The sequence below is a fragment of the Ranitomeya imitator genome, chromosome 4 (assembly GCF_032444005.1).
Source record: "Ranitomeya imitator isolate aRanImi1 chromosome 4, aRanImi1.pri, whole genome shotgun sequence".
NCBI classification, from domain to species: Eukaryota; Metazoa; Chordata; class Amphibia; order Anura; family Dendrobatidae; genus Ranitomeya; species Ranitomeya imitator.
In genome coordinates, this window is record NC_091285.1 from 246,021,833 (window position 1) to 246,037,754 (window position 15,922).

Below are 15,922 nucleotides of genomic sequence, written 5' to 3' on the forward strand. Positions count from 1 at the left end.
TTGATATAGTTGAAGAACAGTTTGGGATTAGTTTTACTCTCGTTAGCAATGTGCTTCTCTGTTTATCAAGGATCTAGCTGATCGACTCATTGAGAGCCTGGCTCGCTCAGTGTTTGAAGCTTCAGGTTCAGTCCTCTTGCCCTCTTTTGCAGTGACTTGGGTAGCTAAGACCATGATATCCTGGTCGGAGTCATTGAATAGAGCTCTGCTGGATGAGGATCATCCATCCGAGGGGCCGAAATCTTAAAGCAGATCGCTCTAGCGGGAGACTTTTTGCTGAAATCATCTTTGGATGCGGCGAACTGCACAGCACTGGCTGCCGCAAATGCAATTTCCATTAGGAATGGCCGTGGGAGGCTGCGCGTGCTCAGATGGAGATCGCGGCGGCTATTTTCCTGAAGCCGAGCTCACAGATTTAGATCTCGGCTTCAGGAAAATGGCAGCAGCTGCGATCTCCATCTGCACACGCACGGCCTCCCGCGGCCATTTTCATGAAGCCCTGGGAAGCAGAGCACTCCATCTGCGCACGTGCGGCCTCAGGAAGATGGCCGCCGCCACTGATAAAGCCTTGATACAAATATACTTGTTACTCGAGATTTCCCGAGCATGCTCGGGGGTCCTCCCGAGTATTTTTTAGTGCTCAGAGATTGTTTTTTTCACCGCAGCTGAATGATTTACAGCTACTAGCCAGCTTGATTCCATGTGGGGATTCCCTAGCAACCAGGTAACCCCCACATGTACTTATGCTGGCTAACAGATGTAAATCATTCAGCTGAGGCGATGAAAACTAAATCTTCGAGCACTAAAAAATACTCTGAGGACACCCGAGCGTGCTTAGGAAATCTCGAGTAACGAGTATATTCGCTCATCACTAGATATATATAGTATAGCAGCAGCCTCTAGTGAGTTTTATGTACAGTACAGACCAAAAGTTTGGACACACCTTCTCATTTAAAGATTTTTCTGTATTTTCATGACTATGAAAATTGTACATTCACACTGAAGGCATCAAAACTATGAATTAAAACATGTGGAATTATATACTTAACAAAAAAGTCTGAAATAACTGAAATTATGTCTAATATTCTAGGTTCTCCAAAGTAGCCACCTTTTGCTTTGATGACGGCTTTGCACACTCTTGGCATTCTCTTGATGAGCTTCAAGAGGTAGTCACCGGGAATGGTCTTCCAACAATCTTGACGGAGTTCCCAGAGATGCTTAGCACTTGTTGACCCTTTTGCCTTCACTCTGCGGTCCAGCTCACCCCAAACCATCTCATCTGGCGTAGCACCCCATCACTCTCCTTCTTGGTCAAATAGCCTTTACACAGCTTGGAGGTGTGTTTGGGGGTCATTGTCCTGTTGAAAAATAAATGATGGTCCAACTAAACGCAAACCGGATGGAATAGCATGCAGCTGAAAAATGCTGTGGTAGCCATGCTGGTTCAGTATGCCTTCAATTTTGAATAAATCCCCAACAGTGTCACGAGCAAAGCACCCCTACACCATCACACCTCCTCCTCCATGCTTCACGGTGGGAATCAGGCATGTAGAGTCCTTCCGTTCACCTTTTCTGCATCGCACAAAGACATGGTGGTTGGAACCAAAGATCTCAAATTTGGACTCATCAGACCAAAGCACAGATTTCCACTGGTCTAATGTCCATTCCTTGTGTACTTTAGCCCAAACAAGTCTCTTCTGCTTGATGTGTCTGCTGCTAGAACTCTGTGTGGCATTGACCTGGTCTCTTATCTGAGCTGCTGTTAACCTGCGATTTCTGAGGCTGGTGACTCGGATAAACTTATCCTCAGAAGCAGAGGTGACTCTTGGTCTTCCTTTCCTGGGGCGGTCCTCATGTGAGCCAGTTTCTTTGTAGCGCTTGATGGTTTTTGCCACTGCACTTGGGAACACTTTAAAAGTTTTCCCAATTTTTCAGTCTGACTGACCTTCATTTCTTAAAGTAATGATGGCCACTCGGTTTTCTTTACTTAGCTGCTTTTTTCTTGCCATAATACAAATTCTAACAGTCTATACAGTAGGACTCCACCAGACTTCTGCACAACACCACTGATGGTCCCAACTCCTTTTATAAGGCAAGAAATCCCACTTATTAAACCTGACAGGGCACACCTGTGAAGTGAAAACCATTCCCGGTGACTACCTCTTGAAGCTCGTGGTATCATGGTATCTATATACAGTGGGGCAAAAAAGTATTTAGTCAGTCAGCAATAGTGCAAGATCCACCACTTAAAAAGATGAGAGGCGTCTGTAATTTACATCATAGGTAGACCTCAACTATGGGAGACAAACTGAGAAAAAAAAATCCAGAAAATCACATTGTCTGTTTTTTTAACATTTTATTTGCATATTATGGTGGAAAATAAGTATTTGGTCAGAAACAAAATTTCATCTCAATACTTTGTAATATATCCTTTGTTGGCAATGACAGAGGTCAAACGTTTTCTGTAAGTCTTCACAAGGTTGCCACACACTGTTGTTGGTATGTTGGCCCATTCCTCCATGCAGATCTCCTCTAGAGCAGTGATGTTTTTGGCTTTTCGCTTGGCAACACGGACTTTCAACTCCCTCCAAAGGTTTTCTATAGGGTTGAGATCTGGAGACTGGCTAGGCCACTCCAGGATCTTGAAATGCTTCTTACGAAGCCACTCCTTCGTTGTCCTGGCGGTGTGCTTTGGATCATTGTCATGTTGAAAGACCCAGCCACGTTTCATCTTCAATGCCCTTGCTGATGGAAGGAGGTTTGCACTCAAAATCTCACGATACATGGCCCCATTCATTCTTTAATGTACCCGGATCAGTCGTCCTGGCCCCTTTGCAGAGAAACAGCCCCAAAGCATGATGTTTCCACCACCATGCTTTACAATAGGTATGGTGTTTGATGGATGCAACTCAGTATTCTTTTTCCTCCAAACACGACAAGTTGTGTTTCTACCAAACAGTTCCAGTTTGGTTTCATCAGACCATAGGACATTCTCCCCAAACTCCTCTGGACCATCCAAATGCTCTCTAGCAAACCTCAGACGGGCCCGGACATGTACTGGCTTAAGCAGTGGGACACGTCTGGCACTGCAGGATCTGAGTCCATGGTGGCGTAGTGTGTTACTTATGGTAGGCCTTGTTACATTGGTCCCAGCTCTCTGCAGTTCATTCACTAGGTCCCCCCGCGTGGTTCTGGGATTTTTGCTCACCGTTCTTGTGATCATTCTGACCCCACGGGGTGGGATTTTGCATGGAGCCCCAGATCGAGGGAGATTATCAGTGGTCTTGTATGTCTTCCATTTTCTAATTATTGCTCCCACTGTTGATTTTTTCACTCCAAACTGGTTGGCTATTGCAGATTCAGTCTTCCCAGCCTGGTGCAGGGCTACAATTTTGTTTCTGGTGTCCTTTGACAGCTCTTTGGTCTTCACCATAGTGGAGTTTGGAGTCAGACTGTTTGAGGGTGTGCACAGGTGTCTTTTTATACTGATAACAAGTTTAAACAGGTGCCATTACTACAGGTAATGAGTGGAGGAAAGAGGAGACTCTTAAAGAAGAAGTTAAAGGTCTGTGAGAGCCTGAAATCTTGACTGTTTGTTTCTGACCAAATACTTATTTTCCACCATAATATGCAAATAAAATGTTAAAAAAAACAGACAATGTGATTTTCTGGATTTTTTTTTCTCAGTTTGTCTCCCATAGTTGAGGTCTACCTATGATGTAAATTACAGACGCCTCTCATCTTTTTAAGTGGTGGAACTTGCACTATTGCTGACTGACTAAATACTTTTTTGCCCCACTGTACATAATTGTCTAAGGGGTACTTCCGTCTGTCTGTCTGTCCTTCTGTCACGGATATTCATTGGTCGTGGCCGCAAAACAGCCACGACCAATCAGCGACAGGCACAGTCCGGAAGAAAATGGCCGCTCCATACTCCCTGCAGTCAGTGGCCGGCGCCCGCCTCATACTCCCCGCAGTCAGTGTCCACGGCACTCGGCTCCCCGCAGTCAGTGTCCCCGGTGCTCCGCTGCTTACTCCCCGCAGTCAGTGTCCCCGGAGCCCGCTCCATACTCCCCTCCGGTCACCGCTAACACAGAGTTAATGCCGCCGGTAACGCATTCCGTTACCGCCGCTATTAACCCTGTGTGTCCCCAACCTTTTACTATTGTTGCTGCCTATGTGGCATCAATAGTAAAAGAAAGTAATGTTAAAAATAGTACAAAAACAAAAAACCTGCTACACTCACCCTCCGTTGTCCGCTGACCCGCTCGCGCCTCCTGCCATCTTTTTTTCCCAGCGATGCTTTGCGAAATTACCCATAAGACCTAGCAGTCTCGCGAGACTGCTAAGTCATATGGGTAATTTTGCAAAGCATCCTGGGAACGCAAGATGGCGGCAGCCGCGCGCCCATCTGCACAGCGCCGTTGGATCCCAGGAAGCGGAGACGGGACGCTGCTGAGGAGCAGCGACCAGAATGGTGAGTATGTTCAACTACAAGGGGCCCTCGGATCGTTAGGTGAGTATGTTTATTTTTTTTTTTTAACCTGTGACATACGTGGCTTGGTAATATAGTACGTCACTGGGCAATATACTACGTCGCTGTGCAATATACTACGGGTCTGGACAATATACTACGTGGCTGGACAATATACTACGTGACTGGGCAATATACTACGGGGCTGGACAATATACTACGTGGCTGGGCAATATACTACGTGACTGGGCAATATACTACATGGCTGGAGAATATACTACGTGGCTGGGCAACATACTACGTCACTGGGCAATATACTACGTGGCTGGGTAATATACTACGTAAATGGGCAATATACTACGTGACTGGGCAATATACTACGTGGCTGGGAAATATACTAAGTGACTGGGCAATATACTACGTGACTGGGCAATATACTACGTGACTGGGCAATATACTACGTGGACATGCATATTCTAGAATACCCGATGCGTTAGAATTGGGCCACCATCTAGTATACATATAATAATCTGCCACCAACATGCACAGCCAGAGAGCTCATGTACCCACTGTGCCAACTGTGTGCCCTGCCCTCATATGTAATATCTATATACATAATTGTCTAAGGGGTACTTCCGTCTGTCTGTCTGTCCTGTCACAGTTATTCGTTCGCTGATTGGTCTCGGCAGCTGCCTGTCATGGCTGCCGCGACCAATCAGCGACGGCCACAGTCCGATTAGTCCCTCCCCTACTCCCCTGCACTTACTGCCCGGCGCCCGCTCCGTAATGCCCTCCACTCACCGCTCACTTAGGGTTAATGGCAGCGGTAACGGCCCGCAGTGTAACGCACTCCGTTACCGCTGCTATTAACCCTGTGTGTCCCCAACTATTTACTATTGATGCTGCCTATGCAGCATCAATAGTAAAAATATGTCATGTTAAAAATAATAAAAAACCCAAAAAACCTGCTATACTCACCCTCCGCCGCCTTTCTCGCTCCTCGCCACGCTCCCGGGATCGCTCCATTGCAAGCGGCAGCTTCCGGTCCCGTCCCAGGGCTGGTGTGCGACAAGGACCTGCCGTGACGTCACGGTCATGTGACCGCGACGTCATCATAGGCCCTGCTCACACCAGCCCTGGGACCGCAAGCTGCCGCTTGCAATGGAGCGGTCCCGGGAGCGTGGCGATGAGTGAGAAAGGCGGCGGATGGTAAGTATAGCAGGACTTCAACGGGCTATAGGTGAGTATATGGTTTTTTTTTAAGTCTCTATACTACGTGGCACTGTGCTGGGCAATATACTACGTGCCTGGGCAATATACTATGTGGCTCTGCTATATACTATGTGGCTGAGCAATATACTACGTGACAGGGCAATATACCGTACTACGTGGGCTGTGCTATATACTATGTGGCTGGGCAATACGTGGCTGGGCAATATACTACGTGGCTGGGCAATATACTACGTGGCTGGGCAATATAGTACGTGACTGGGCAATATACTACGTGGACTGTGCAATATACTACGTGGCTGGGCAATATACTACGTGGACATGCATATTCTAGAATACCCGATGCGTTAGAATCTGGCCACCATCTAGTTACATAATAAAATATGCTTTACAATGTAATGATCATTGTATTAACACAAGTCTTTTTTCTGTCTTGAAGAATGAAATGTGCTTGGCTACCCAACAGCTCTCCAGCCAACTTCTTGCATATGAAAATCAGGTACTGTATTCTTATTATTATTGTTTATCAACCACAGCTGTCAGATCACAAGTTGGTTTTGGCCTTCATGACACATTGGGTTTTTCTCCTTGTTTTATACCTTAGAATGTTGTGACCTGTATAAGGGAAGCATAGTGACTCACTGGTTAGCACTGTTAATTTACAGCATTAAAGTCCTGGGTTCAAAGCCTACCATTCGTTGTGAGGATCCTCTGACGCTAGGAGCAGGCGGTCATGTGACTGCAAGTGTGCAATATGCATACCTCTGGGCACATTCCAACTAGACTGTATCCAGCTTTGCTTAATACACTTCCATTGAGTGAGACTGCGCCCATCTAGTCAGCACGTGAACGCATTTATGCAAATCACATATTTGGGGGTCACACGCTCGCTGCTCTCGGCACCAGCACCAGAAAATCCTTACAACGCACAGTGCACGTGATGTCAAGATTCAGAAGTCAACAGTCACATGATGACTGCAGACTTATAGCCTAAGGCTGGGCAACCCCTTTAAGTCAAGTGTATTATAGTCCATTACTCTGTTTACATGCAAAAGTCCCATAATATTTTCACATTATTTTTCAGTGTTTTTAATTTAATAGCTCCCTGAATTCCAGGGCGCTTTACATTCAAAAACAGAATTTACCATGTATAACATTCAGTTAGCAATAGATAATAATATACAAATCAAGTACAACTAAACATGCTTAGGCTAAGTTCATATTTGCGTTGCGTCGGGCGCAGGTCGGCAACGCATAGCGACGCATGCGCCCCTATATTTAACATGGGGGCGCATGGACATGCGTTGTCTTGCGTTTTGTGATGCATGCGTCATTTTTGGCGCAAGCGTCAGGGCGCAGAGGATGCAGCAAGTTGCATTTTTTTTGCGTCCAAAATCAAGCCAAAAATGGACGCATATGTCACAAAACAATGCGTTTTTGCATGCGTCTTGCATGCGTTGTGCGTTGCGTCGCCGACGCAACGCCCAACAACGCAAATGTGAACGTAGCTAAAAGTAGGTGATAGATGGGTACAACGGGAATAAGATCTTTGCCCGCACACAGCTTGTCTCAATATTACCCTTCGAGGCACACTACTCCCCAGCCTCTCAGCCTCTTGCTTTCTGGGGAAGTATATGCTCCTGATGATTGACAGTTTGGATCAGCGGCATAATACCACTTCTGTGCCCTGCCCAATGCTGCCACCAATGGTAGCTTTGCCTTTGTAGCCTCAGAGGACACCAGAGGCACTGAAGTTGTGATGATCCAGCCATCCGGTCAGCTTCAGATCAGCAATTGCAAAGTCTATAGCAAAGAACTTGTGAGTGCTGAGTTTCTTGTCTTGGAGACCAACCACTGCTGATACATTTCAGAGGAGTGTTGTTACCTTAGAATTTCACAATAGAATTAAAAATATCTCTGTTCTTGATAAAGGAGGGAATTTTTAATAGGATTTGGCTATGTGCACACGTAGGGTCGGGTCCCTGCGGGTTTGATAAATCTGCAGGGCAAAACCGCTGCGGTTATCCCTGCAGATTTATCACGTTTTGTCCTGCGGTTTCCGCTGCGGGATTTACTCCTACTATTGATGCTGCATATGCAGCAATATGCAGCATCAATAGAAATGTTAAAAAAAAAAAAAGGTTATACTCACCCTCTGACGTCCCGATCTCCTTGGTACTGCAGGCGGCGGTCCGGATCCAAAGATGCTGTGCGAGAAGGACCTTCGTGACGTCACGGTCATGTGACCGTGACGTCACCGCAGGTCCTGCTCACATAGCAAACCTGAGACCGGATGGCCGCGTGCAGCGCTGAGAGGTGAGTATATCATTATTTTTTATTTTAATTCTTTTTTTTTTTTTACAAAAATATGGTTCCCAGGGCCTGGAGGAAAGTCTCCTCTCCTCCACCCCGGTAGCAACCGCACATTATCCGCTTACTTCCCGCATGGTGGGCACAGCCCCATGCGGGAAGTAAGCGGATCAATGCATTTCTATGTGTGCAGAATCGCTGCGATTCTGCACAAAGAAGTGACATGCTGCGGGTTGTAAACCCGCAGCATGTGCACAGTGGTTTGCGGTTTCCCATTGTTTTACTGTAAACGCAATGGAAACTGCTGCGGACCCGCAGCATCAAAATCGCCGCGGTTCCGCGGTAAAAACCGCAACGTGTGCACATAGCCTTAAAGTTGCAAAGTTTCTTCATTTTACAAACACTTTGCAATTTTACCAATTTTATCATGTAGTGAGTGCCCCTTTAACATGTACCCACAAGGCAAAGAAACATAGATCAGTATTTATATCAGATATTTTTTTCTTGTTGATTCTTGTGATACCAATCACATTCCTGGTCTTTGTTTTCTGCACTTCTTTCTAGAATTTTGCCCTGGGGAAAGGAGATGAAGAAGTCATATCAACTCTACAATGTTTTGCAAATGTAGTAAATGAGGTCAGTGCTACTTTATTGCTTCTGTTTGATAGTCATTTGGTATTAGTTATACAGTATGACTTGAATATAAGCGTTACGTTGGTTTACTATGTTTACACTGGAGAATATTCCTACTGCTAAAGCTGCTGCAGCACATCTTATACGTGATAGCCTGCACATCACCACTTCATTTTTGTTCTCGTCAGCAAATAACTTTTTACCACACCTCCTCAAATACCTTTTACCAAGTTTACCTTGTAGGCAGGATTATTTGCCTTGGAACTCTTTGTACCTAGTATTTAAAGCTGTGGGTGATTCCGTACATCACTCAAAAAAATAGAACCTCTTTTAATCGCAGAAATGTAACTCTAGGCCCCTAAGGGCTATGATAGGCTTTTACTGCATGTTATTGTTCTTGCTTATGATTTCTAGGACAAGTGCTAATAATTGTTCACAGCAAAATGTTTTATGACTAGTAGATGTGAAAATGCTTTTTGCGTCTCAGCTGGAGATAAAAAGCCCAAAAGTAGTTTTGTACAGCTTATAGTTAGATGTTTGCTATTTAAAGGAAATCTATCAGTGAAATACACAATTTTGTTTGTATCACAGCTGGGAGCAAATCTTTTGTTGGATAAGAAAAAACAGTTGATCGCAGATAGAAAAATAGAAGATATAAAATATGTCTCGAGAATTAGAGTAAATGTTGACTTCAGGGGCTGGGACTGTCCATAAAGGGGACCTATCACTTTGTACAAGCAGACTGATCCGATAGCAGTATGTTACAGAGCAGGAGGAACTAAGCAGATTGATATATACTGTAGATTTGTGGCAAAGGATTCAGCCTAATTTTTTATTGAAATCTCTGACATTCTTGACTGCAAATGATTAAAAAAAGTTATTTACTGCTTGGACAACTTCTCATACCCCTCGCTTGGTCCAGATTGCATAATAAAGCTTATATTCACCTCCCGTGCTGGCACGGTTCCCACCGTTTCAATGATGTTCAGATCAGGGGACTGTGAAGGCTATTGTAAAGCCTTCAGCTTTTATGTTGTTCCTTGTGCGGTATAAGTGATCAGACTACTTTAGGCTAGTTTCACATTTGCGTTTAAAAACGCAGCGTTTAAAACGCATCCGCAGGTGGTGAAAAAAACGCATGTAAATGCGTACAAATGCTGCGTTTTTTTAGATGCATGCGTTTTCGTATATGGTAAAAAAAAGCCGCGTTTTTACGCGTTTACATGCGTTTTTTTCCTGCGTTTGCGTTTTTGATACGCATGATGAGAAATTTCACAAGAGAAAAATCAAGATCCAGACACCGCCAATGGGACTACAGAGGGCGTGTGACATGACTCTGTGGACCAAAATATGGAAAAATTGTAGCTCTCAAAATGTGGTAACGCAAAAAATATTTTTTGCAATAAAAAGCGTCTTTAGTGTGTGACAGCTGCCAATCATAAAAATCAACTAGAAAACCCACTATAAATAGAAATGGCTGGGGTTAGGGTTAGGGCTAGGGTTAGGGTTAGGATCCCTAGGGTTAGGGTTGGGGTTTGGATCCCTTTATTGGGGCATTCCATGTCAAGTGAACCAATGATTTTTACCACTATATTTTTAATTCTTTTGAGATTTTGTTATTTGGTAACAGTGTGTCAGAGAATGCAATATGTGTAGAAGAAAAAATTCTAGATATTTTTTTTAAATTTTTTAATGATTTTCAAAGTTTGGAAAAAGTGCGAATTTCGGTGTTGCCTGCCTTTACATTTCTCCCCATAACTCAGGCTAGAAAAGAGATGGAGAAACAAAATAAACACCATTCTACTCAGAACTGTCCAGGCTTTCACCACATATGTCACAAGAGTATCTTGGATAATATTTTACCTATGCGAACGCAAGCGCAAAACTTTAAAACGTATTTCCGAAAAAAACGTTTAATTTAAAAATTTCAAAAACTGCCCATGTGCCTGCTATGCTCCTATCCACATCTGTACCAAAATACAAGCTGGGATCATGATGGGATCATATTTTAAAAAATAAAACTATTACAGTGTCAGTTCAAAAATCTTGATTTCAGATCTTTTCAGCCTGTGGTCTAACAGTGTGGGGTGTATATTGACCAAATAATCCATGATTGCTAGATATTACTGTATTATTTTATTATGTTACCACTTAGAAGCAGGAGAGGACAGAGGAGAAGCTTTGTTAGGGCAGAGAATGAACAGGGGTAGACAGTGAATGCAGAGCAGATGACCGGCCGGCAGCTCCAGCCTCCACAGACCGTATTCACACCAAATCTTATCACCCAGGCAACTCCTCAAATGGAGGGAGAAAAATATTCTTAACATCCAGTTCATGTATTGTACAAACCAGGACTACGAAGAGGAGGAGGAGAGTTTGTTATAACATCAGTTACAGGAAGCAGAACCCATCACAGGGACTCAGCAATACCGGACTGTCATCCCATGTAGTGGAAATAAAAACAGTGACGACCATGAAGTGGTAGAAGGCGGCACAAGATCCGCAATGGATGACACAACTGGTGATGTGACCTGTGAATATGATCGGCGCTGGCGGCTACTGGACTCTCCAAAGATTGTGAAAATGAAGACGTAGAAGTGTCTTTTCTGCACTTTCAGGTCCAGCGCCGTCCTTTGTGTATCCAAGAAAATCAGACATTGTAAAAGTGAACAAAAATCAGATATAACTCAGGTGGAGCCGAGCACCATGACCGGCCGCACATACTCTGACACAGAAGGAAACGGCCATTGCTAGTGAGCCCTTATGGACAAAATGACATTTCACCCACTAGAAGGGACACATTGATGATAAAAGGCCAGTGTAAAAACCTGCTAATGATTGTTTGATTAGTTCATATTTTATAGAACGAGGATTTAACTACTGTACTATTCTTCTTAAACACTTCAGAAATGACATGTTTAGTGATATAGTAGAAAAAAAAATTGTTCCATGTCTAAATGGGTGGTAAAAATATTGGTTCTTTTATTCTTGTTTTTAACCTATAATTAGGATCAGACTGTATTTAGAAAACCACACTTGAGGATATAATTCACCTTTTATCTTTTGGCTTGTTCAAAGGATTCAGGTTGAAAATGTTGAGCAAGTTGTTATGATGATTAAGATGGATTTAAGGTACCTCCACACTGAACAACTTAACAACGATATCGCTAGCGATCCGTGACATTGCAGCGTCCTGGATAGCGATATCGTTGTGTTTGACACGCAGCAGTGATCAGGATCCTGCTGTGACATCACTGGTCGGAGCTAGAAGGCCAGCACTTTATTTCGTCGCTGGATCACCCGCTGACATCACTGAATCGGCGTGTGTGACGCCGATCCAGCGATGTCTTCCCTGGTAACCAGGGTAAACATCAGGTTACTAAGCGCAGGGCAGCGCTTAGTAACCCGATATTTACCCTGGTTACCATTGTAAATGTAAAAAAAAAAAAACACTACATACTCACATTCCGGTGTCTGTCGCGTCCTTCCCCGTCAGCTTCCCGCACTGACTGTGAGCGCCGGCCGTAAAGCACAGCGGTGTCGGCACCGCTGTGCTCTGCTTTACGGCCAGCCCTTACAGTCAGTGCGGGAAGCTGACGGCGAGGGACGCGACAGACACCGGAATGTAAGTATGTAGTGTTTTTTTTTTTTTTTACATTTACAATGGTAACCAGGGTAAATATCGGGTTACTAAGCGCGGCCCTGCACTTAGTAACCCGATGTTTACCCTGGTTACCCGGGGACCTCGGCATCGTTGGTCGCTGGAGAGCTGTCTGTGTGACAGCTCTCCAGCAACCACACAACGACTAAACAGTGACGCTGCAGCGATCGGCATCGTCTATATCGCTGCAGCGTCGCTTAATGTGACGGTACCTTTATTCTGGCACTTCGGTATTTGTTTTTTGTGTTTCTTTATTGTTGCATATAAATGTTGAATTCAATAAGTTGTAATTTGAAAAGAAAAAAGGAAGAAACTCACACAAACATAAAATCAGATGATTCAAGGCTTAAAAAAAAATACAAATTTGATAGATCCCAAGTTGAGTCCCTGTACAAATATAAATAAGGACACGAGTAACACACATGCATGTTTTCACAATTTTAAAACATACGTTTTTTTCAGAATTGCGCGTCAACATTTTTAATTTGATTTCTCCAAAACAAAATATAAAGAAACATAGTCTTGTGACATATCAAATGAAAGCTGGCACCGTTCTGAGAACAAAGATGCCTCTCCCACCTCTTTATCTTAATTCTAGCCTGAGATATGATAAAAAATGTAAAGCCATACCAGGCCAAAATCCGCGCTTTTTCAAAACTTTAAAAATCTGTAAAAATTAACTGATGAAGAAAACAATTCTAAACTTTTAATTTGTAATTACCTAAAGTTGTACTTCATAAAAACAAAAAATAAAAAAAATCTAAAGACTTAAAGTAAAAAAAATATTCATATTTGGATCACTTGATATGGAATGACCCTATCACCTTGATGGTGGGGGGTGGATTATCAGTGTGTAGACTTGTTTTGTTCTATTGAAATGCATGCGTTTAAAAACGCAACCAAACGCATGTGCTTAAAAACGCATGCGTTTACATAGACAACAATACTTTTTTTGCAGCAAAAAACGCCTCTAGAAATTACTACATGTTGCATTTCCGCAAAAAAACGCAAGCATAGAAACGACGCATGCATCGTTAAACGCGACCAAACGCGTACAAAAAACGCATGCGTTTTTAATGTTAAATATAGGAAAAAAAATGCATGCGTTTATATGCATTTAAATGCAGCGGCAAAAAACGCAAATGTGAAACCAGCCTTATTCTTCGGGTCGGTGCGATTACAGCGATACCAGATTTGTAATTTCTCCTTCGCCTCATTGGGGGACACAGACCGTGGGTGTATGCTGCTGCCACTAGGAGGCTGACACTAAGTGATTCAAAGAAAGTTAGCTCCTCCCCTGAAGTATGCACCCTCCTGCTGGCTCTCAGCTAACCAGTTCTTGCTTAGTGTCCGTAGGAGGCACATGACCAATCCGAAGCCGCTGAATGAACTCAGGAGCCCTCCGCCGCTGATCCCAGTTTATCCCAGAGTACCTAGGATCCATATGTACAAACCGCGTATCACAGACCGTATAATCATCAAAAGGACACTCCAAAGGAGAGTAGAAACCAGAAGAACAAGGAGTACTCGGTCCACAAATTATTTTGTACAAACGTATATAATACTTTATTTAATTAATAATAAAAAGGTACATATATAACAACATTTAACACATAGAGGGTTAGGGTAGTCACAGGCTCACCGGCAAAAAATACATGTCAGAGCGTAAAGTGCATAGTGCCCAAAGTACAGTATAGTACAGAGCCGGGCCCGTGCCGCCACCTTGAAGAAGATCAGCGAAACGCGCGTCGGTGGCGGCGTGACACGGGCCCGGCTCTGTACTATATGATGGGTAAGCTCCCCGAAATAATACTATAACTTTATTGCGCTGCAATTATGTAGTAATCCCTGACGCTAGTGGATACATGTTGCTGGGCAGGCTTCCCATCGAAACTTTGGGCACTATGCACTTTACGCTCTGACATGTATTTTTTGCCGGTGAGCCTGTGACTACCCTAACCCTCTATGTGTTAAATGTTGTTATATATGTACCTTTCTATTATTAATTAAATAAAGTGTTATATACGTTTGTACAAAATAATTTGTGGACCGAGTACTCCTTGTTCTTCTGGTTTCTACCATCAAAAGACAGCGGCGATGGCAAGAGATGATAACCTGCTGGATGCAGCTGCGCATTCTGCGACTTGGCAGATTAACTGGGTGGAATCTCCTGTGATATACCTACCAGTATCCCTGCCCGATGTATCATCAATTAAAAATACCACAGACTGTCAAATAGCAAATCTGGTTCGTTCCCTCTTGCGGTTTCGGGTTCAGCCCTCTACCCTCCCTAGCCGCCGCATGGATTGCTAGAGCAATGGTCTCCTGGCTGGAGACCTTAACTACTTTGATTCACACCATTAACCTTTTCCCGAAGACAGTACAACTGGCCAATCAAATCTTTTGAGCGGGAGACTAACAAAGGATCGTATGTTTCCTACAGACCCAACCAGCAGTGGAAGGGTTGTCCAGGACAGTCTAGATCTAAAGGATCTTGGTTCCAAAAAGGGGAAAGAAAAGTAAGACCGATCCTGGACCTCAAACTTCTAACAACCTTTGACAAGGTCCTCCCTTCTTCGGATGGAGTTCCTCTGCTCAGCCATTACTTCAACAGAAAAAGGTGGAGTTTCTGGCATCCATCGACATTCGGGATGCTTACCCTCACATTCCTATTTTTCCCCTCTTCAAAAATTCCTTCGCTTTTCCATTCGTGAACAGCATTTTCAAGTCACGACCTTGTCCTTCGGCCTTGCTACCGCACCCAGAGTGTTCGCAAGGATCATGGCGGCTGTCATGTTCCTCTTGCACCCTAGAGGCATGGTCGTCCTGCCCTGTTTGTTCGACTGTCTAGTCACTCTTCCAGGACTACGCTGAGTCATCTATATCACTTGCGATGGCCTTTCACCTGGGCTGGCAGCTAAACTTAGACAAGTTCTCCTCATTTCCAGCCCAGCATATATCCTTTTTGAGGATGATCCTGCACACTTCCAGAAGGATTGGTAATTATCCCTCGAGACAAGGTCATGGCCCTTCAACAGGGAGCTCGCGCACTTGATCACTCATCCCCTCATTTCATTCGATTTGCTAGGAGGGTTGAAAAATGACAACTTTGGAAGCAGTTTCCTTCGCTCCGCTCGTTTTCAGCAAGTCAAACAGACTTTCAGATGGTAGTCTCTGAGCTCCTCCTTCATCCAGGGCCTTTCTCCTGGTTCAATGGTTATTAGTAACTACCAATGCCAGTCTTCTCCCGATCATTGCTCTGGAGATCCGAACCGTAGTCCTACAACAGATCCACTGCCTTCTGGCTGGTCACCCCATCCGAATTCAATTGGATAATGCCACGGCTGTGCCATACGTCCATCATCTAGCAGGTACCCACGGTGAGGCGCCATAGCCGAGGTACCTCACATTCTCTGATGGGCCGAGATCTATAATTCGGTGATCTCAGCAGTACATATCCCAGGAGTAGAACTCTGTTCGGCAAACCTATTCAGCCATCAAGGTTCCGCCTCAAGTGAGTGGGAATTTCACCCGGAAGTCTTCCATCAGATCTGCCTTCACTGGAGCTCTCCAGTTGTAGATCAGATGGCGTCCAGACTGAACGCCAATGTACT

The 15,922-nt window shown here is 44.2% G+C and overlaps 1 protein-coding gene across 2 annotated transcripts in view; it reads left to right on the forward strand.

The window, feature by feature from the left end:
• APPL2 (adaptor protein, phosphotyrosine interacting with PH domain and leucine zipper 2) overlaps window positions 1-15,922 on the forward strand; it is a 173,440-nt gene that overhangs the window by 55,658 nt on the left and 101,860 nt on the right. For both annotated transcript variants that reach the window (XM_069764470.1, XM_069764471.1), the window contains exons 3-4: window positions 6,144-6,203; window positions 8,579-8,650. In XM_069764470.1, coding sequence (XP_069620571.1) covers window positions 6,144-6,203; window positions 8,579-8,650 — 132 coding nt within the window. The remainder of the gene's footprint in view (window positions 1-6,143; window positions 6,204-8,578; window positions 8,651-15,922) is intronic.